Source organism: Pinus tabuliformis, chromosome 1_2, assembly GCF_031772625.1.
Source record: "Pinus tabuliformis cultivar Carrire ecotype Pingquan chromosome 1_2, CPIR1, whole genome shotgun sequence".
Classification (NCBI taxonomy): Eukaryota; Viridiplantae; Streptophyta; class Pinopsida; order Pinales; family Pinaceae; genus Pinus; species Pinus tabuliformis.
Genome location: NC_142298.1, coordinates 736,590,027 through 736,613,596, shown reverse-complemented (window position 1 = coordinate 736,613,596; position 23,570 = coordinate 736,590,027). Strand labels below are relative to the sequence as shown.

General features: G+C 37.9%; 1 protein-coding gene across 5 annotated transcripts in view; it reads left to right on the top strand.

The window, feature by feature from the left end:
• LOC149207875 (uncharacterized) overlaps positions 1-23,570 on the top strand; it is a 277,903-nt gene that overhangs the window by 84,051 nt on the left and 170,282 nt on the right. The window contains exons 1-2 of one of the 5 annotated variants that reach the window (XM_089395876.1): positions 5,575-5,679; positions 6,034-6,184. The exons of 1 other annotated variant lie outside the window; for it this stretch is intronic. Coding sequence is in view for 2 of the 4 variants with exons in the window: in XM_089395877.1 (XP_089252003.1) it covers positions 5,481-5,679 (199 nt within the window). In the remaining 2 variants the exon portion in view is untranslated. Of the gene's footprint in view, positions 1-5,235; positions 5,680-5,919; positions 6,185-23,570 lie in introns of those variants that run through there. 3 more of the 5 variants (XM_089395874.1, XM_089395877.1, XM_089395873.1) reach the window with 3 other exon arrangements.

Genomic DNA, 23,570 nt, shown 5'->3' with positions numbered 1-23,570 from the left:
CAAGCACTCATTGCTCCAATAGGAAAGAGGCAAGAGCGTAAGTTTGATCCAAGCAAGCACAACAATTGGAATATCTTCATCCGGGTTAAAGTCCAAGGACCAAGCATTCAAGTACTTGCCTTTGGACCCAAAAAAATTGTATGTTTCTAAACACTATATGCTGATCCTCCTTGTATTCGAAAAACATAGTGAAAAAGTCATTGCCCACAACATAAACACTCAAATTCCCTTTCATTATGGGTTTCTAGTGTTTGTCAACCCACTGCTCTACGGAATTTGGAGAGGGCCACATGCCCATGAACTTTTCGACTATAGCTTTGTCAGAGAATGTCAAGGAGGTTCTTCAAAAGCTCATAGGTAGGACAACGACATGAGCGTTCTCTGCCTTCTTCACGAACTTGGTCTGTTGTTCCTTGGGGTGAGGGTTATTCTTTAGCGACGAAACTAATGCCCGAAAAGCAGTGTCCTCATCGTAGGGAGGGGCAAAGCCCCCCCTCGATCTCACTGTCATCAAACCTCAGCTAAAAATCCGACAACACACATAGGTTTTGGGTTTCTAACAACAGAGGGAACTTGAAGTCTCCTTTCATCCATTGAATTGGTAGTTTCACAATGGGTGATGCCGATTTTTCCAAGCCGAAGAGCGAAGGAGTAGGGCAACGAAGAATGGAAATTGGAGCTTCCATAGGCTACCACCGGTGAGACAAGTTAGTTGTGTTGGTTACCATCTTCTTTGAAGTTGGGCTGGGGCTGGGTCTGGGCGAGAATGCATAGATCCTTAGCCATAATTTACACGGTTGGTACTCTGCACAAGTGGAGTCTCGACTAATAGAGTGTTTGCATGAATTACAATCAAGGCTTGAGTGCAAGATGCTCAGACTGTTAATGCTTCAAGTGACGGTCGACATGTAACTTTGGAGTAATACCATCTTATTTACCTACCACGGGGGGTGTGCTGCCATATCCCTTAGTCCTTTGGCCAAGTAGGATGATGGTAGCCTACATACCGACCACCGCCCCCACTCTCACCCCCCTCCGTGTCTCGAGAAGCACTCCATCTAAGATCTAAATGAGCTTCGATTGCTTGTTTTGATTTATCACATTAGTATTTATGTGTGCATATATGTGTTTAATATGTAACAATCTAGAAACAAAATCAATTTATTCTTTATATTATTACTTTTTTAATTAAGTCAATATTATGTTCTCTCATTATTATTCTACAACATCTCCCCCTATCCAATACAACATCCCATACTAAATTATTTAATTTGATTTGTTAAATTTTTACTTATATATATTTTAAAAATTATATCAATTTATTATTTATATTAATACTTTAAACTTAATTAAATCAATATTATATTTATTCATTATTATTTAATTTAATCTACCATTATAACACAACCATAATGATGTCAAAATAGTTATACAAAATAGAAACAACATAGCCCAAAAACGTGTGAATGCATGGATCATGTGTTGGAGCTTAACCCATCAAAGTCGCCATCGACTTTTCTATTGTGTCACATTGCTGCAATAGTTCCCACTTTCACATGCAATAACGAATTCAATCGTGACGTTCACATGACAATATGTTATGACAAGTCAAGTGCTTTTGGTTTTGTCATTTAATGTTGTTGCCATGTCCATAATTATAAACCTTCACCTTCAAGAAATGAAAAGGTACATCTTGACCATGGCTATGTGGGTGGATAGTGAAGTATCATATGAAATTTTGATGTTGTATGTTTTTTAAATGGTAATAATTTTATTTTTGAGAAAATTTAATTGGTTTATTTTTCAAATTTATATATCATTAAAATTAGTAAAATTATATATATATATATATATATATATATATATATAAAAATGGATTTAAAAACAAAATAATTATATAAATTTTAAAATATTAAAATTTAACTTGTATATAATAAAAAATAATATATGATACAAGTGGATTTAAAAATAAAATAATTATATAATTTTTAAATATTAAAATTTAACTTTCATATATAATAATTTTCTTTTAATGATTTAATATATGTTATGGATTCTAATTAGTGAAATGAAGATTCATGTTTTATATATGGAATTTATTTATTTATTATTGTTTTATTGATAAAAATTTTTATGTGTAAGTAATTGAACAACTTTGCTATAGATTTGTATAAGCTATTTATATATTGAAGAGAGTTTGACATGATATATAGAGAATTTTATATTAGTAAGATTTGAAATTGGTAAAGATAAAATTTGTATGCTTTGCTAATTGATATATTATTATAAGCTAAATACACTTTATATATACAAATACAAAAAGCAAAAATAGTTAAAAAACACATAATCTAGATTAGGGAATATCTATATAAAGAAACATAAATTACCAAATAATGTTTCTCTACAACAAGTAAATCTTTTTTTGTATGAGAAATACTATATATTCATAATTTGAATTAGTTCATACTTACATGTATGAATTAATCTTTGGGACAAGCATATGACTACTTGTAGGATCAACCAAGTAGATTATCATGACTCACGGAAGAAACAAGCCTGCACTAGCCTTTTATCTTTAAATACATCCCTAACAGTGTACAAAATAATATGATGCTCAATGAGCATATTACAATCAGTAGGGGGTTGTCACCAAGGAAGGCATCATTGTAATGGGGTTTGAAAAGCGAAAAACTTATATAAAAGAAAGTACAAGATTGTCCAACAAGATAAAAGAATAAAATATCTTAACTAGTTATTAATAAATAGATAAATAAGTAAAAAAAATATAATTTATGATGCCAGCCTAAGCTGCATATACTTAATGATGCAGCCTAAGCAGCATATACCCACAGTATGCAAATAAAATTGCATCTCATATACATGTCCCAGGAAATTTAAAATTCCTTACTTGGTAAAACCTTTTTAAACCAAGGTTTAATGCTCTTAATTAAACTCTATGCGGAAACGTTTGATTAACTATCCAAAGTTTGGACCTTTATAAACCTTTGAGCGGAACCTTATACAACCCTTCGTAATCTTTGGTTAATTCTTATTACCCGCACATATCAATAGCACACTTTTAACTATGGTTTCAGTTTAACCCAACATTAACCATAATACATTTATTTCGCTCATTTCAATTATAACTCTTGTATAATAGAAATATTTCATAACCCACACTGAAACCTTACCTTTTCGCCATTCCACAAACCTTTGCACATATATCAATGCTCTCTTTAGCGCATTCAACCTCCGCCATTGATTTCCTTCCTTAATCCGACGGTTATCGCGTCACCCAATTGCCAACTAGCTTGGCCAATCTCCACCGTTGATCTGTCTCGTTAGATCCAACAGCTATCGCGCAATCTAGCACAGATACTTGCACGATCGTTATTAGATCGAGAGCGTGCGAGAAAAGTGGTTTTCTCTTTCCATCGTGTGCTACATGTCAACCCCTCAGGGTAATCGCGTGAAATTATAGAATACCGGTTACCACTTTTAGGGCGCGCGAGATACCGCTTACCCTTTGCGAATACTACCCCGCATCCATTAACACGTGGCTTCATCTGATCTTTTCATTTCTTGACTTTACTTTGCACGACTTAATCCTAGCCGTCTATCTCCCTCACTCTCGTTCGTTGATCTGATTGATCCAACGACTGTGCTTCACTACTACATTCTTCTGCATCTCACCATGTAATAGTCTTCTCGCTTCTCTGTCTGTGTATTTATTCTCGCCTTACGGTCTTCAATTGCTTTGATCCCGATCTTCAACTCCGTTACTTCACTCCTTCGCACCTTCGTAAATCCTTAGGTTTTTAGGAAACCTTACAGTTATACCTTCGCTGTAACATTAAAGGGTTTCTCCCATACTGACTGTGTGCAAGCCCATAACACTCCTCTCTGTACTTCTTCTCTCTCGGATTCTTTTTGAATTCCCTACACACTTGTGCTATGCAAATACTCTGATACTATGCATATTTTATAATTCAATTATACAATACAATCCACACAAACTCAGAAATTACGCTTTTTGTATTAATAGGTAAATATTTACACACTGAATTCCTTCTCGGCCTGATCTTCTATATCAGTGGCCTTTTGACACTACTTCACTCTATCTGCTCGTAGCTCTCTAACTAACTCACTTACTAACTCCTAGCTAGCTAACCCTCTTCTATGCCTTTTAGGCTTACATTTATACAAAAGGTTCTGTAACCCATTTCCTGGTTCAGATCCTTAATCTACTCATCAAGTCCTAAAATCTCTCAATGATCCCTTGAGGATCTCAACAACTTAACTAAATCCTAAGGATTCTCTTTAATCCCCAAAATCATGAAACCAATTCCTAATCTAGGATTTACAATATTTCAAAATCTCTCAAACATCACTAATCACTCATCATTCCTCATGTTCTCCTACATTCGAGAACATTTACAAATATCCTCACAATATCTAATTAATTCCTATTCTAAATATCTCTTACCAACTTACTTGAAAGCCCTTAATTATTGCATTAATTTAATACTCAAGTAACCAATTTCCTTAAAACACAATACCCCTATATCTACTAAAATACAATGATATTTCTAAGCCAAATACTTCCACATCAATTTACTTTTAAATAATTCTAATATAAATATACATTTTAAGAAATTTTAAACTTATAAAATACATTAATATAAATATAATTTTAATGAGATTTAAATTTATAATATAATACCATAAATCTTAAGAATATTCTAATAATACTCCTACTTTATTAAAAAACACATTTCAATAATAATTATCCAATAAATTCTATTATTAGTATAATACTAATTGAAATCAAAGCAACTTCACCAATCAAGATACCTTAAATAATTAATATTGTCTTCATGCACTAAAGTCATACCATTTATTTATCTTTACCAAACCAATCCAGTCGTTATGTCATGTATTTATATCTACCAAACCAAATCTGGCATGTTCACATCACTTCGATCACGCTCAGAGCTTTTAATCGATTATGGAATGGAAAAGAAAATGCAATGACTTCACTTTGCCAGCAGAATAAAAAATTACACATTTACTGAAGAAAAAAAATCTTTGGTTGGTTGATGTAAATCCATAATTTTTTTAACAGAAGGTAGGTCCAGTTTAATTGTAGACAAGCTTGGGCAATTTCCAGATACTGACTAAACGTGGTCATATATACCGACCATTTGGAACGTTAATGGTTGAATTGGTGAGACCCCACTTGTTGGTGCCCATTATTAGCTGGAACGCAATGAATGAGAGAGATGGCCGTTTCTGTTTGTTTTTCCCTCAATAGCAGCCTTGTTGTCCAAGAAGCCGGATTTGTATAATTATTAAGCTCTGTTTTTCTTGCTGTTCGACGACTTTTTCGGCATGTAAAGAAGGAAAAAGGAAGGAAGCATTCGATTTGTGTGGAATTATGTGGATGGCCTCGGCAGGCTCATACTGTCAGCAGCGGAAGCATGACTGTAAACACGGGCACAGGCGCACTACTTCCACCGCCACCACCACCTCCACGTCATCATATTTCTTCTTCCTCATCCGACAAACGCCATTATCATGCATCTTTCCTGCGCAACAAACGGAGAATTAATAACAATTCTACTACCAACAGGGTGGCGCTTGGGCGGGACAGGGTTCGAATCTCGCCGCCTTCTCCCGGTACGTATTTGTTTCCTTCCTTCCTAAGCTTCTTCAATTCGACCATGTTTTGGGATTTCGCGGCCTCTGACTTGCTGAAGTGTGCGTGTCCTTTTCCACCGAAGCTAATGGAGTTGTGAATCTTTATACGCTTTATATGCGTGTCAGTTTCCTTGCCCCTTTTTGTCGAATTCCGAGTTTGCAGACATAGAAGAGAGTGTTGCGTTCTTTATTTTATCGTTTTCCTAGCCTGTCTGCCAGGCAGAGCAGTTCTGTGACTTTACTTATGACGGCCCGGGATTGAAGTCGCAACCACTGGCTCGCAGTTGCCACCTACTCGTAACCGATTCTGTCCATCCGGTGGCTTGATCTCAGGATAACGGTGGCGTTTGTTCGCTGGTAGTCAAGAGCTCAATTACTGCGTAGGAATTTCGTCTTCCAGGGAATTTGCTTCTTACAAAGGAAATTGTTATTTCTGGATCAGGGGACTGGATGGCAGGGCCTTAATTGAGACTAGTTCATAAAGGTTTTCGATGTCCTTATCCTATTCTTGATTTAATTTTGTTTTCCAGGCGGTGGGATATTTGTTTCATTCAAGTTCATAACGGTGTCTTTGCTGTCTTCAATTCATTCTACTAAAAAAAAATGGAAGTAACGCGGAAAAATTCATGGCGTTTGTGCCATACACTTGATTCACCTGATCAATTTTCTACATAGCTCTCTGAAAACTATAATTCTTGAAGAAAGGAACCTATTTATATGTTTATTGAGTTCATTCCTTAGCTTACAGTATTCAGAGTTCCTGCTGACTGGGCTAATTTGATCTTTATCTGATATTAGCGTTATGGATTTCTTGTCTGCAATGATGATATGTAGAAATTTCAGACTGGAAACATGAAGCGTAGAGTAACATTTTCTGTGTCTTTTGCTTCTTACTGCTTTTACAATTTTCACTAACTTCAGCGCTTGTTGCATCGTGGTTTGTGTTATTGAACTTTTATAAATTCTTTTGAAGTGCTTGCAGAACTAGTCTAGAGAGTTGGTGATTCATATTTGAGATCTTCATTTGCAAGTGCTCATCGTGTTCATATATGTTTTGAATCCGTGTTCAAAACATGTGGGATAGGTTAGGAATTACGTATTCGATCAAGGCAGTCTTGATTATCCATTGGAATAACTTGTAATGGGAAACGTTTTTAAAATTGTGGTCAATACAGATGTATTCATGACTGTATGACTTGAAAGAAAATAAAAGAACAAGCAGGGAGTTTGAGTTGTCCGGAAATATTTGGGAGCTTTTCTCTGAGTTTCTTTTATAGAGGGGAGAGAGCACCTTATGGAACATGCATGAAATGGACAAAAGGTTAGGGCTTCCATAGTTGAATCAGAATTTCTCAAGAAGAGCTTGCAACCTTAGCCTTAGTCATATGGCAGGGGATGCTAAATACTCGTATCTTGTTCGTTAAGACTATTTAGCTTTTGGATAAATATTGTGGAGCAAGATCTTGATTGTATGAATTCAGCCATTGATAATACGTAATTCTGAGTTTTTTTTTTTCTGTATGCCTGAATTTGGATCAGAATACTACTGAGGCAAAAGCTGCTCTTGTTTGGGCTTTTCAAACACTATAATGGAGCGAAAGGATTTTTTGGGTTGACTAAGTATATAATATAATTGCTTGTGTATTAATATCATTCAACAATCTCTTGAATAAAATCACAATGAAACCACAAAGGATTGGTTGCAATCAATAAAATCACAAGCAATAAAATTGTAACCAAGAAGATGAAGAGTGATTGGTTGATTGAATTGTTAGTGCACAGGAGAAGGTTAGAAAATTTTGTCCATATTTTGAATAATTGATTTCTCAAATCATAGAATCAAAATGTCGTAAGAATAGCAGTAGTGAACCTTAGTGAGGTTCATGCAAATTTCTTAAGATCTTGACAACCAAAAAGTTAAAACCTGAGTATAAGAGAACAAACCATGAACAAGAAGAAATGATAGTATGAATTGATGACATTGCGAAAGAATACATGATTGACAGTATACTATTTGAACTCTCCATTATAAACCAAACCATGAACAAGAAGAAATGATAGTATGAATTGATGACATTGCAAAAGAATACATGATTGACAGTATACTATTTGAACTCTCCATTATAAACCTATTGAATAATTTGTTGCAGCATCTTGAACCATGTAATTCCTAGGTTTTGACCCCTGGAATACATTGGAGAAGATTATGTATAATTGTATATGCATGATTGTAAAGATGGGAGTTGGGGAATGTGAACTAAGATAATGACCCCATGTTGTCAATTTTGTAAATAAAATTGTATGAATTCTTAGTGCAAAGATGAAGGCCAAGGCTCACCTACTGAATGAATAGGCATAATATACATGTGGTAAATAAGCTTCAAAGGATCATATGGTGGAATTACCATGGTGTTCGCAAAATTTCTAAATGTTACTGCAAAATATAATATAGAATGGTCCACAATGGCTGTATGAACATGAGAGGAGCTAAGATTCCATAAGGAGGGAAGAGGAGAGGGGGCTTATGGGAAGGTAATACTCAAGTTGCCAAGTGTCAGCCTTGGAGATTTAGACTTTTGCATCCCTTGCCTTTAATGTGATTCATCTATAGCCCTTTGGAATGAGAGCCAACTTTGAATGCATGGATTTAGAGCAAAACAAACCTTGTTCCATGTAGTTATTAATGCATGGGAACAATGTTAGTTTTTGTAGCATCGGAGGTGTTATAGTCTCAAAACTTTGTGGAGAGGCTAAAACATAGAAGTTTCATATAACCCATAAATTGTTTTTGGAAATTCCACCTAGAAGTGTCTCAATTAGATTATTAGCCTATTTTTAATTATTTCCTAAGTCTAAACTTAGGAAAAGGGGTTAATTAATCAGAATTAATTGAGATAAGGTGTGAATCATCTAGAAACTCACATGGATCGACAAAGAATTAATCTGGGCCCTTGATTAAGTTTTAATCTTAGCCATTGGAGGTCCAACAAAGGATTATAAGAAGAAGTCAATGGGTAGATGGAGAACACACTTGTGGAGACACATAGATCGATTTCCTTGGGCAGTTCGATTTTTGAGAGGCAACAACCGGAAGAGTTCGAGCTAGAAGGAAGCAAAGACAGAGAGGGGCAGGGACAGTGAAGCCAGAGGAATATTTCCAAATCCGACGAGTGCATTGCAGAGAGAGGCTGAAATTTCTCCAGGAAGCTGTGCAGAGGCTTCAAAGAGCAGTTCGATTTGCTAAGGAAGGAAGACATTTTCAGTTCCAGAGGCTGGGTAGAGGTTCCAGAGGGTTGGAGAAGCGGTTTCCCAGTCAACAACAGGCAGGGCGACTTAATCTACAGTTGTTTCGGGCTGATCGTGTAGCAGACTGCGCTATGGTGACACAGAAGATGCGCAAATCTAGGTGGACGACTTATTTTTCAGAGGCAGTCAAGTGTCAGGATTGCTGGGAGTGAGGGTAATTTCCCTCAGATTATTTTTTCAAGTATTTTCTTTGTAGGATAGCCAACATTCGACATCCAGATTGTACTAAGATAATTTCACTGGTGCTTAATAATAAAACCTATGTTGCACGATGACTTGTCCCCCCAACCCCCAAAAAAAATACTCACGTACCCTGCGTCCCCGAGTTCCAGGGACTTTTGGACCCTTAGGAAATGCCCCCAAACTCTTGGGGACTCCATTGGGGACTTGCTAGCCGTCCCCAATACATTCTTGACAGATTTCAGGGGGATGTTCCAGAGAGATTTCAAGGATCTTTTTGGTAGATTTCAGGGGTTTTCTGGGCACATTTCAGGGATGTTTTGGGAAGGTTTTAGGGATAATACAAGCACAAAGCTTTAGTTTTGACAATCATGGACATTGATGATTAAACAATATGATCATTTTTCCCATTCATTTTTTTTTGGAATGCATTGAATATAATTTTTTTGTACAAGTTGTAGCTCAAAACATGGGTTTTGTATGATGGGTTTCATTTTGAATTTCTAGTGATTTAGATATCGGATTTTCAATGGTAAAATTACAAAAAGCATCCTCCATGTCAAGAAGATAGAAAATACAACGTTTTAAAAGGATGATCCTTGTGGTTATTTTTCTTGTTCTTTCTTAGGATCATCTCAGCTTTTACATATTGTATGTGGGTTTCAAGGACTCATTCAAGTGTAGTGCTTCCATCATCCCAACCACAAGCATTGTGAAAACAATCAGATAGTTGTGAATTGGATTGAGTACTAAATGTTTAAATAAATTCCTATTCAATCCCCTCCTTAATTTGAAATATCAATTTAAAATTTTAATATCATTAGAAAACCAAATTATTTTATAGTGGTTTTCAAAGCAACTATAAAAGTTTGCAAAACCTATTGAAAAGGAAATGCCTTTTGTGTTTAACATAGTCATCATTAACAAGAAATATGAGGGAAAAAAACATATATAAAGACATTTCTCCTTGATAGATTGTTCATGGACCTTATTACAAATTTAAAGTAGTTACACTTAAGTTTCCTAAAACTAAAGCTCATGTCTAGTGACCAATAATGGAATGTCGCTTGACCCCTTTTCAAATTGTTTGAGATTTTAATTGGCGAGTGTAAGGGTTGTGCATAATACTAGCTTGAAACAACTACAAATGTTAATATTGAATTTGGCATATATATATATATATATATATAGATATATTGTCGTCCCAATGTCCCCAAAACCAATGAAACGTAGATAAAAACACTCAGTTGCTGCACCGATTTTCCCACATTGGGTTTTTCTGGGGACTTTTGCCCATAAATAATTGTGTTAATTTTTATGTGTGTTAGAATATTTTCTAGTATTCAACACTTATTTTCCACAGTTTTATTTGTGAAGGTTGTAGTGTGATTTGTTCGATATTTGTCGTAGCAAATAAATTGTTAAATTAATTAGCAATTAAAAGAATCAATTCCAGTTTCCGCAATAGGATTTCAGCGTTGAAATTTTCACATGGCATTAGAGGGTTTTATCAGATGGGGATGCTCGAAAGCAGAGGCAAAAATTTGTTGTTTAGAGGGAGCAACAGGACGAATTTCTGGAGCCTAAGCCAGACAAATCAAATTGCTTGGGGAAGTTTGGTTTTTTAGTTCAGGTTGGCAGAAAAATTCGGCCTACCAAATTCAGTGATTCTAGTAGGCAGAGGGAGCAGCAACAACTCAGATTTTCACTACGCAGATCCCTTGTTTGGGCGCAGAGGATTTTGCAGTAGCAAAATCTGCGTCGGGTGGAAGAGAAGTACACACAAAGGGAAAATTTCTCTTAGGGGATCTCGAGTTTTAGAGATCTAATTTTTCTAGTTGCAGATTGGCAGTCGCTGTGAGCAAATTTCCTCACTACAAAAGGGAGTGCGTGTAGCAAATCCAGTAGTTGAGCAAAGGGAAAGAGGGATATTTTCAATCAGATAGAAAGATGGCCACAACTGGGTTTTAGAGATCAGGATAGCTTCGAGGGAGCCTCCAACTATGTCATCTGGAAGGCTAGGATGTCTTTCCTTCTAAATGAATATGGCTTGAAAGCCTACGTGGAGAATGTGGTAGCAATACCCTAGGATGTCGATAAGCTCAAGGAGTACAAAAGGAAATGGTGAAGGCGGAGCAAATGATTTTGGATGGAGTCTGAGATCATCTAGTCTCACATGTGGTAGACAAAGGTACGGCCAAGGAGATGTGGGGTGCTTTCTTTGAGCTATTTCAGAGTTCTTCCAAGCACCGAAAGATGTTTCTCCAGGAGGAGCTGAGGAGCATAAGGATGCAAAAGGGCGAAAGCATAGATGGCTTCCTCATTAGGATTTAGGAAGTCCGAGATCAGCTAGCAGTCGTTGGGGAGGCATCCCAACCCACAGAGCTTGTACGGTTGGCACTGAATAATGTCTTAGATGACTGGCAAGTGTTTGTCCAAAGCATCTTGGGCAGAGGCACATTGCCTAAATGTGAAAGGATGTGGTTCGACCTACAACAAGAGGAGTTGAGATGGGTTCTAGTAAAGAGTACCATCAATGATAATAGCAGCAAGGGCGTGAAGGGTGAGAAGGAAGAAGAAATTGTGGCCCTAACATCTAAAGGTCCCAGTCAGGGGTGGGGGGAAAGAAGAAGAAGAAGGACTTGTCAAAGGTCAAGTGCTTCAGATGTGGTGAGTTCTGCGACTACAATACGCAATGTCCTCTCAAGAAGAAGGAAAAGCAGGAGAAGTAGGACCAAGCAACAAGATTTTGCGATGTTTGCAACTATACGTCTAGGAGAGAGGTGGGGCAATCTAGAGCTATAGTCCCAGAGCAGCTTAGACATGGGTAGAATCTGTTGAGGTGTCCTCCTCATGGATCATTACCTTGCTACAGGGGCCCCCAGTATTCAGTAGCAGAATGGATCAGTGTCAGTGATGCTGTAAGATTCTGTGATATGACAGTTGTAAATTAGTAGCAGTCAAGTGCTAAGGAGCACAGTGCAGTGTTGACAATTATGCAGAGTGGCACAATGTAGAGTCAACAACAACGCAAATTCTTCAGTGGATAGTGCAGTAGCTAATAGCAGTTAGGACTCAGGAGACAAATGCATCATACTGAACACCGTTGATTTAGTATTTAGGATGCTTCTCAGTTGCAGTAGTTGCAGTTGCAACAATAACAATTGAGAGGGAGTTGCAATGCAGATGCAGGGTTGGCAGCAGTATGGCAGTGTCAGCAGCAACATTAGAGTTGCACAGTGGTTGGTGGGTAGTGGCCAGACATCGACAACGTGAGAAAGGGTGGTATAGAGACAGGGTGTTGTGACAGAGTGTGCAACACTAGAGAGAATACCTTCCTTGCTAAGAGGGAGTGTTAGTTTTTGTAGCATTGGAGGTGTTCTAGTCTCGAAACTTTGTGGAGAGGATAAAACACAAAAGTTCTCCATAACTCAGAAATTGTTTTTGGAAATTCCACCTAGAAGTGTCTCAATTAGATTATTGGCCTATTTTTAATTATTTCTAAGTCTAAACTCAGGAAAAGGGGTTAATTAATAAAAATCAATTGAGATAAGGTGTGAATCATTTAGAAACTCACACAGATTGACAGGGAATTGATCTAGGCCCTTGAGTAAGTTTTAATCTTGGCCGTTGGAGGTCCAATAAAGGATATAAGAAGAAGTCGATGGGTAGATGGAGAACACACTTGTGGAGACACAAAGATCGATTTCCTTGGTAGTTCAATTTTCCAGAGGCAGCGGCCGGAAGAGTTCGAGCCAGAAGGAAGCAGAGACAGAGAAGGGCAGGGACAGTGAAGTTGGAGGAAGATTTCTAGATTCGATGAGTGCATTACAGAGAGAGGCTGAAGAAGGAAGACGTTTTCAATTCCAGAGGTCAGGCAGAGGGTTGGAGAAATGTTTTCCCAGTCAGCAGTAGGCAGGGCGACGTAATCTATATTTGTTCTGGGCTGATTGTGTAGTAGACAGCGCTAGGGTGACGCAGAAGTTGTGCAAAGCTAGGTGGACGACTTGTTTTTCATAGGTAGTCAAGTGTCGGGATTTTGCTCGGAGTGAGGGTAATTTCCCTCAGATTATTTTGCCAGTATTTTCTCTACATGATAGCCAACATTTGACATCCAGATTGTACTCAGATAATTTCGTTGCTACTTAATAATAAAAACCCTCAGCTGTTGCACCGATTTTCCCACAATGGGTTTTTCCGAGGATTTTTGTCCAAAAATAATTGTGTCAATTTTTATGTGTGCTAGAATATTTGTCAATTTCTAACACTATTATTTTCCGTAGTTTTATTTGTGAAGGTTGTGAAAATTCCAAACTGGAATCTTATTGCAACAACTGATATTATTTCTCCTAACTGTTAATTAATTAACAATTTATCTGCTACGACAAATATCGAAATAAATAAACTGCAACCTTCACAATTAAAATTCTGCAGAAAAATAATGCTCCGGAAACTAAGAGATGCTAGCATGCACATAAAATTAACACAATTATTTTTGGACAAAAGTCCCTAGAAAAACCCAACTTGGGAAAACCGGTGTAGCAATCGAGGTTTTATTATTATGCAACTGTGAAAAATTCTGAGTACAACTGGATGCCAAAATTTGGCAATCCTACAAAGAAAAATACTGTAATGCCCCAAATGAAGAAAATTTGGAACAAGCACTTCACATAGAATTATCATTCACTCAACAAAAGACTGCCATGTAAAACCTAAATAGATAAAAGCAATAAACCCATAAAGTGCATGAAAATCTCATTAAAAGATCACAATATGAAGAACAATGAGAAATGCAGCAACAAAATCTAGCTTTATTATATAGAAATAGATGCCAATACAATTGCTGGGAATGGCCCTCCAAGATAATAATGCTAATGTCGGCCAACAAACTGAAACACAATACACTACAACCTGTGATCTGAATGAATTCACCAAGGGAAGAGATGGGTGCTTGCCCACTCTCACTGAATCACCCGAGGGTTTTCGTCCTGGGGCTACTGCTAGAGTAGAGAACCAGGTTCTCAATCTCACGTACAAGAAATAATATCAAAACCAAGATGTCTCCAAATGATCTCCTCCTCCCCTTTTATAGATCTGATGGATAGATCTCCAAGCCTCTAGAAGCATCTTATTTTATTATTTTATTATTATTCTAAAAGCTCCTCCATTGACTTTATCTTAAGTAACTTTTAATTTTATTTTATTTCACTTAAGTCACTTTTGGCCCTTTTTCTCCAAATAATTATTTTTCCTTAATTAAATGACTAATTAAAGTCATTTTTTACTAAGGAAAATGGAAAATCACCCACCGTACTCTCTTCGGCCACTGGAAGTCTCTTCTCAACATCCCAGCCTGTAGATCTTCTCTTCCCGGTTCAAACGAGCTATTGCACTGAGGTGTTCCATCAATTAATCTCCACGGAATGCCACCTCGAGCATAATTAATTAAGTTATGCCCAATAATAATGTTGATTTCTGAAATTGTCAAAATGAAACGGAACGAAGGCAAACTGTGTGGATGATGGAATATGCCAAGTGACTGCCATCAAATCCCATAAAAGCTCCTCAAAACTCCATCGAGACCCCTGAGGACATAAACCTGCTCCACTGACCTGACCATCTCTTGCCCTGGAAATCCACCCTGGCTGTACTATGAAGAAGAATAAAATTGGGGATATGACAATCCTCTCGCCCCAAGATTTCTTTCCCTCAAGCAATCCAAATATGTGGACCAATCTGGTGGCCTAATGCAGCTTAGACCCAATGCCAGGATCCCATATGAACCATTGGGTGGTGCTCTGCTCCTGTATCAACCCACCTGAACAGGCTCCTCGATGCCCGGATCCGAGACCAATCTCCGATGGAACCTGTCATCAACAAATCCTCCTGCATCCCAATGCCACCAAGAAGGAGCATCAATGCTCCACTACTCTCATTGTGCTATAACTCTGGCTATGGATGCTACTCCATCCACCGCGTACCAACTCATCACCTCTCTCCAATCCAACCCTTGGCATAGACCAAGGTCAATCTCATCATCTTTATGTCGTGCTGAAATACTGATGAGTGGCCAGCGTACATCCTACTACGAACTAATGCATGTGATATCCCTCACTTTTGAGGGCTCCTGCAATACAACGCTCTTGACTAAAAATGAAACTCCATCTAAAGGATACCAACTCATGATCTCTCGCTAATCCAGTGCATGGACACTTGTGCAAAGGATATGTCTGCTATGCTGAAACTGGTCCATGCTCAACTCTTGATGCTCTACTTGGACAATCAAAACATATCCAAGAAATCCTGCCTCTCTCTCTCTAACGGGAAAAAGTGGGCAAACTGTGCTGCAAGCCCCATCTATGTACTCTTGGAGGGGGTTGTGTAAGGGATACGTCTGCTATGCTGAAACTGGTCCATGCTCAACTCTCGATGCTTTACCTGGACAATCAAAACATGTCCAAGAAATCTTGCCTCTCTCCCTCTAATGGGAAAAATTGGGCAAACTGTGCTGCAAGCCCCATCTATGTACTCCTGGAGGGGGCTGCTGCCGGAAAATGTTGCATCTCGTCTAGCTGCCACTACATCTGTTTGCATCTCATCAATGGGTAGTCCCAAAGATGGATGCACTGCCATCTCCTCTCCTGATAGGAAACTCCATGCTCGTCTAGTGCACCAATCTCCTGCAAAACTGTCCTATCATACTCCAACATCTCCTGAAGACATGTGTCTGCGAATACTGTCACCTTGCCAGGTGTCTGTACATCTGTTTGCTCCTTATCAATGACTGACCGCAAGGGTGGCCGCTCATCCTCCACCATCACGGGTTCAATATGAACCTCCCATTGGGCCTCCTTAGAAGGCTCACCATGCATACTGTGCACATCACCCTCCTTAGCTAACTCTTGATCCACCATATGCTACTCATTCTGAATCACCACTGGTGACTCATCATCCTGAATGTCTCTCCTAGGACCCACTGTCTGCTCATCATATGAATCTTGTCTGTTGTCAACGACTCTACATGACTCATGCTCCTCTATGTGCTCTCTATATCATCAGTCGCTCATTTGCTCCCAGATCTCCTTCCCTTCTGGGAACAATCAGTTGCTCGTCATAATTCTCCACTACACATGGATGCACATCTGGTCTACTGACATCAACTCCACATGACTTCTCGTGCTCCTCAGAGGTAGCATCGTATGAACCCATGGACTCGTCCAAAGAAGAGACCTCACCCTGAAAGTCAGAAGGAATCTCCCCCTACTCTACCTCTATCATCTCCCCAGCATCACTTAAGCATGAGTGGTTAGGTCCCCAAGTTAACTTGCAAACAAAGCAAAGTCCCTTCTTTTTCATCTCATTCTTGCTACATGATACCCCAATCTTGAGCTGCTCCTCCCTAGTCAACTACCTCTTGAACAACCTAATGTTCTGCTCAACCAACCTCTTGGCTAGCTCATAAGCAGCAGGTGAGAGCAACTGCTCTCTCCTCCAAACAGACAATAAGCAAGACTGCAACTCCCGACAAATGGCATCACGACCTCTCATACATGAGGACAAGATGGACTACATGTGTGCTATGACTGTGTTAGGATGATGTTTCCTAATGCTGAAGAAGCATCAGAACATCTGTAGGATCAAATCGTCAAACTCCAGATCAAACAAGAGCTCAAAATTCCTAGTCATGGCCATGCCTCCTAAAATGTCAAGCTTCTTCCCAAAAGTAGAGCTTGCACTGTTGTCCAAGTCTCGGAAAGTTTCTATCATTAGTCTGAAAACTCTCCTCATAACATCATCATTGTAAGGAGCTATAAGGGCGGTTAGTCTCATGATGTTACTGAGACAAGATGCAACTAGAAGTCTGACCCCTTCACACGGTTCCTCCAAGAACTTGGATTGTATGAGAGCAAGCATTGCTGGTTTTAGTGCCCAAATCAATTTTCTTTCTTCTAACTGGTTCACTTCAGAAAGGAGTGCATCTAGTTTATCAAGTTTGAAGAGAACCTTCCAGGAGACCCTCGTGTGTTTCAAATCTGTTCCAAGTGCAAAGATCTCGTGTCATGTTTCCTGCACATATTTTGGCTGTTCTTTCCGAAGAATGGCATAGACCCCTTTTGAGAAAGGTCTGCTGTTTGGTGCTGTTGGGTTATTAAGGGCGTTTATAAAGGTTTGATCTATGTTTTAGGCTAATGCAGTCAAGTACATCAAACAATTTTATACATGGCTCTAACTGACAAACTCTCCTAAATTACTCCCAAAAATTACTCCCAATACATTGACTCCAGAGATGAAAATTTCCTTACACCTACATTGACACAATAATCTTGACCAGCAAATCAAGACATGCTCCCTGCAATACATTTCATTGTTATCATGGCAGACATAAGACTCATACAAAGACTTTCTCACCTCATGACAACAACTCTCACTCCCAGCCTCATACATTTACACAATAAAAAAAATAACACAGTTCTCTCTCTGTCCAACATCGTATTGGAAGACACTAACAACAATAAACACATATAGAAGGCCCACACTCTTTGACCAATAACATTTGACTCATGTATTCTGTCCTCCAATTGTCAGACTAGAAACTCCCCTAAAGCTTACTCCAACTGAGTTCTGGGTTAAATGGACGACTTAGAAAATTCTGGATCCACTTCAGCAGCTCATATTTATGGAAATAAGCAACTCAACCTTCAAAATATACCTTTGTCTCTTCAAAGGATGATAAAGTTCCCTTGCAAAATTATCTCTGTTATGCCATCAATTTCGAATTGTGCTTGATATATTGTCTTTGAGGAATTTGGTTTAAACAGTTAGAAGATGAACAGGTTGTAGATGGTTTTCATATATATATATATATATATATATATATTGTTTTCAGGATAATGTAAACTTATATCAGACTCAGAAAATTCACACATGGCTGGCATATAACTGTAACACCATTCATCAGTCTTCCTATGCTAGAAATATAAATATAGTGATCAGTTTGGGAACAAATGAACCTGGTTAGTAGGTCAACTTCAGCAAAATGGCCAAACTCAGCGGCAATTTCAGCAGTGCATTCTCCGGTAGAGGCCTCCCACCTTATTGCATGCTTCAAACCCCTTCAGCCTTTAATCAAGCTCAGAATACATACTCGGCAGTAATGGAAACTCGTGGTTTCAACAAGTCCTTCGTGGCATCTACAATCTTGCAATTTGTTCCCATGAATGAATCTCTGCTCCAACAATTGTTAACTTGGCTCTTCAATAAAAATGTGTTGATCCTCTGTGGAGTTCCTAGATCGGTTCTCAAATTTGCAGTGGCAAGCTACAAACATATGAATGACTCGGCTCCAGCATGTCAATAACCATATCTTTTGGCTATGCAACTTGTCCACCCTCAAATCTCGTCCAGCAAGGAAGATATGACTGAACTCTGTGCAGGTATCGGTCTTATCTTTTTTCAGAGCACACCAGCAAGCACGTTACAGACCCACGACCCTCTGTCAAGCCAACATTTCTCCATTTGCTAACGATCCCCAGTTGCACGATGAAACAATGCACACATACTGCATTACTGATCGACGCACGCGATTATAAATTCCTCCCACTTGGTGAGACGTGGCAAGACCGTTGAATCAAGAGATTGATTACGACGTGCGGATGTAACATCTTGGCTTGAGTTTCTTTTTGCTAGTTGACTGGGAGCGATTCCGGAGTAATAGATTTTTCTGCGTGGACTCAGACGAAATATGTTGACTCAACTGTCCTTGCATAGGCACTGGAGCATAAAACTTCTGGATAAACAGAAATATATATGGAAATATTTTATTAAAGAGATGAAATTACAGATGATGCTATTACAACTGCGGGTGCCTGGCTTATATACCGCCATGGACACCCTTTGGGAAAGGGCATGATCTTATGATCGTGCCCTTTCATCTAATTAAAATTAAAATTAAATAATAAACCTAAGTTAACTAATTTTTTACATAACATTGCCTTCCTCTCGAAAGAATGCTTTGTCCTCAAAGCATAAGTAACGACAGATGTTGTTGAAGAATGATTCATTCTCGTCTTCTTCGGGTAAGTCCTTCCCCTTGATCAGATATTCCAAGATGATCAAGGTCGCACACTTTAAAAGGTCTTGGATTAATCTCTCAATTTCCGTTTTTTGGAGATGTGGATATCGGTATGGCTTGATGTTGACAGGGTCTGACCCTGCCTTAACTTCTATTCTATGCTCAATTTCCCTATCAGGCGGCATCTTCATAGTAGGTCTTGAATCTCTGGTGATTCTTCTCTGGTCATATTTGCAGATAACATTTCTAATTGGTGACATTGTATTGCATAAGCAGGTGCTCTTCTTTGACTCAGCTTCATCATCTGAGATGATGATACAACTTGATTTTCTGGTGCTTGGAATCCGTGTAGTTTGTACTTCTGACCTCCCCATTTGAATTTTATAAATTGTACTTGATGGTTGGCGGCATAAGTACCTAAAGTTCGTAACCATTGGATACCTAAGACTACATCTACTCCTCCTAACGGTACCGTGAAGAATGGAGACTCTAGATTAAAGTCTTGAATCTGGAAATTGACCTTATGGCATTTCCCTACCTTTTCAATCTTCTTACCATTAGCTACCATCACTTTCATGTTTGGTAAGGGAAATGAAAAAATATTGAGTCTCCTTGCCACGGTTGCATCTAAAAAATTGTGTGTGCTACCTGAGTCGATGAGAACCACTACGTTGTTCTTCTTTATGTGTCCTTTTAACTTTAAAGTCGAGGTTGTGATATACCTGTCATAGCTGATAATGACACTTGCGGAATACTTCCGTCATCTAATTCTAGTGAGAATTTTGGGGCGTCTTCTGTGTCTTCTATGTCATAATCTTCACTGTTTGAATCATTAGTCGCTTCACAATTATATAGGTTCTTTGGTTCCTTTCCTTTAGCACATCTATGTTTGGGGTCCCATTTCTCACCACAACGTTTACATTTACCCTCTTTTATCCTTTGCATTTCCACATTAGATTTTTCATCTTCACGACGATGTGGTGGAACATATCTTGTATTATTTGAGTCCACATACTGGGGTATCCTTCGTCTTGCATAAGCTTTTTCCGCTGTTGACCAAAATATTGGTTCGGATTTCTTTTCGACTGTTTTTGCTTTTCGTCTTGCTACTTCTATAGATGTAATGTCATGCATCTCAAGTTCTGCTTGTAAATGAGTTTTGAGTCTCGAGATGTATGACTAAATTAGACGAGATTCTGATAACCCAGGTACTCGTGTTACTAAGGTCTCCCATTCTTGAGTGTATTCATCCACACTTCCTTTTTGTCGTAACTTGATGAGTTTTGAAAAGAACTCTTCTTCTCTTACACCTTGGAATCTTTTGAAGAATGCATCTTTAAATTTTCTCCAGCTAATGACGTGTGTTGTCTTTTTCCACCACATATACCAGTTATATGCTTCTCCTTCCATTTTCATGGATGCATGCCTGAGCTTTTCGTCATCGTCATTGATGTCATATATCTCAAAGTATTCTTCTGCTTTATTATCCATGCAACATTGTTTTTTTTGTTTCCATCGAATTTAGGCATCTCAACTTTTGCCCTTCGCTGGTATGTTGCTACTGGTTGAGCAAAAAAAGGGTGTTGATTGGTAAAGTTATCCCAGAGTTGCTTGTTTGTAAAGGCTGTGTTACTCGCTTCTTGGTGGGGTGTCGCTGATTTTTTTGGAGATTCAACTTTGTCATGAGAGTCTATTGACTTTGTTGAATCAGACGAGATGTGTTCTTGATTCTCTTCACTTTCTTTTAATAGCTCTTCGGGTGTACAATTCGACCTTTTACACAGAAGTCTCAGCATTGTTAAGGCATCTCTGATGTTTACTTCGGTTTGGACATGTTGACTTTCCATCTTTATCTCTATTCGATTTGTCGTATCTTGAAGATTTTTGATTTTGTCCGCTTGCTCCCCAAGCTTGATCTCGAATTCATTTAGTCTTTTATTGACCTCATCGTGGTTGCTATTTATCTTATGCCCTGCATCCAACAACTTTTTTGGAAATCCGCCATTGTCATTGTCGACATTGAGCAGGTTTGCGGGGGCGTGTATTTATTTGGCAACTAAAATATTTTTCCTCCCCCTATTTTTTTTATTAGCTAAATTAATTTTTATACATATAAATTTTAATTAATTAAAATAAATTTAATTAATTAAATTAATATATATATATATATATATATATATATATATATATATATATATATACTTTTAATTAATTAAAATAAATTTAATTAATTAAATTAACTCTTATATATATATATATATAACTTTTAATCAGTTAAAATAAATTTAATTAATTAAATTAACTCTTATATATATATATAATTTTTAATTAATTAAAATAAATTTAATTAATTAAATTATTTGTATTGTATATAATATATAATATAACTATATATATATTATAAATATATGTAACCACGGTTTCATCGATACAGTTTCCAACTATATACTATATGTATATAAAATTATATATAATATATAATATATAATTTTTAATATAATATAGTTATATATTATATAATATATAATTTTTAATATAATATAATTATATATATTATACATATATATAATAAAACTCTTATCGACTTTAACTTGGAGCGACATGACGGTTTGAACGGATCAACAAGACAGACGTGGGCAGTAATAAAGAAACAGAGCGATGAGGAATAGCAGACAATGGCGGCTGTAACAATTTCGGAAGGCGGAAGCGTGTGGCAGACGACTTGCAGGGTTGAAGAACAAGGCGTTGGCTGGCAGCGTCTACAGAAAACGGTGGTGGAAGGAAATAACACTATCAGAACGCAAACTTCTGTGTATTTGCAGGTGGACAAGCGAGAATCGACCCGCTCTGATACCAATGGAGCATAAAACTTTTGGATAAACAAAAATATATATGGAAATATTTTATTAAAGAGATGAAATTACAGATGATGCTATTACAACTGCGGGTGCCTGGCTTATATACCGCCATGGACACCCTTTGGGAAAGGGCATGATCTCATGATCGTGCCCTTTCGTCTGATTAAAATTAAAATTAAATAATAAACCTAAGTTAACTAATTTTTTACATAACAGGCACCCACAACAATTAGCGCGGATCCCTACAGCAACTCACTCCATTCTTCACACATCGTCCTCTGCTGCGCTTTTACTATGGTGTCACTTCCATGATTTGCAAGCAATACTCTGCCACTATTTCCCACAGATCTGCGCATCATAATTTCCCCACACCCTTATGCAATTGCATATTTATGTTCTGATCGTGTCTTTTCGTGGGCAGGTGTCATGCACAACAATCACGTAGAATTCATGCTCTGATATGAATAGTGATTTGGCCCAGATTCCACGTGCTAGAACTTTATGAACACGTTTTCCTGTAATAGATTCGACTTCCCTTCACTGCTATATTGCGGTATCCGACTGGTTTGCTGGAAGAAGTGAATAGCGTAGGACACTGGTCTTGGACAGGCGATATGAAATTTGAACCACGTACACAACTCTCTTGTAGTTGACCAGAATTTGACCCAGTCACGACAAGAAATAGAGAACAAGTGTTACGGTTCCTTTGACAATTGGGTTATTTGGGCCTCAAATCAACTAAACATTAATGAAAATCGCTCCTGGAAATGAATAGATGGCTTCAAATTTTGATGGCGGCTCTCACCAATTCCAACTCTTGGCACAAAAATAAAAATTCTGCAACAAAGGACGACTTTGGCACTTCCAAAATAAACCCTTGAATACTTAAAAAATTGAAACTGTCCCGAACCCGTAGGTTGACCCAAGTTTGACGCTCAGATTCCATTGTAATGTCCCAAATGAAGGAAATTTGGAACAAGCACTTCACATAGAATTATCATGCGCTCAACGGAAGACTGCCATGTAAAACCCAAACAGATAAAAGCAATAAACCCATAAAGTGCATGAAAATCTCATTAAAAGATCACAATATGAAGAATAATGAGAAATGCAGCAACAAAATCCAGCTTTATTATATAGAAATAGATGCCAATACAATAGTTGGGAATGGCCCTCTAAGATAATAACGCTAATGCCGACCAACAAACTGAAACACAATACACTGCAACCTGTGAACCCTGAATGGATTCACCAAGGGAAGAGATGGGTGCTCGCCCACTCTCACTGAATTACTTGAGGGTTTCCGTCTTGGGGCCATTGCTGGAGTAGAGAACCGGGTTCTCAACCTCACATACAAGAAACAATATCAAACCCAAGATGTCTCCAAATGATACCTCCTCCCCTTTTATAGATCTGATGGATAGATCTCCAAGCCTCTAGAAGCATCTTATTTT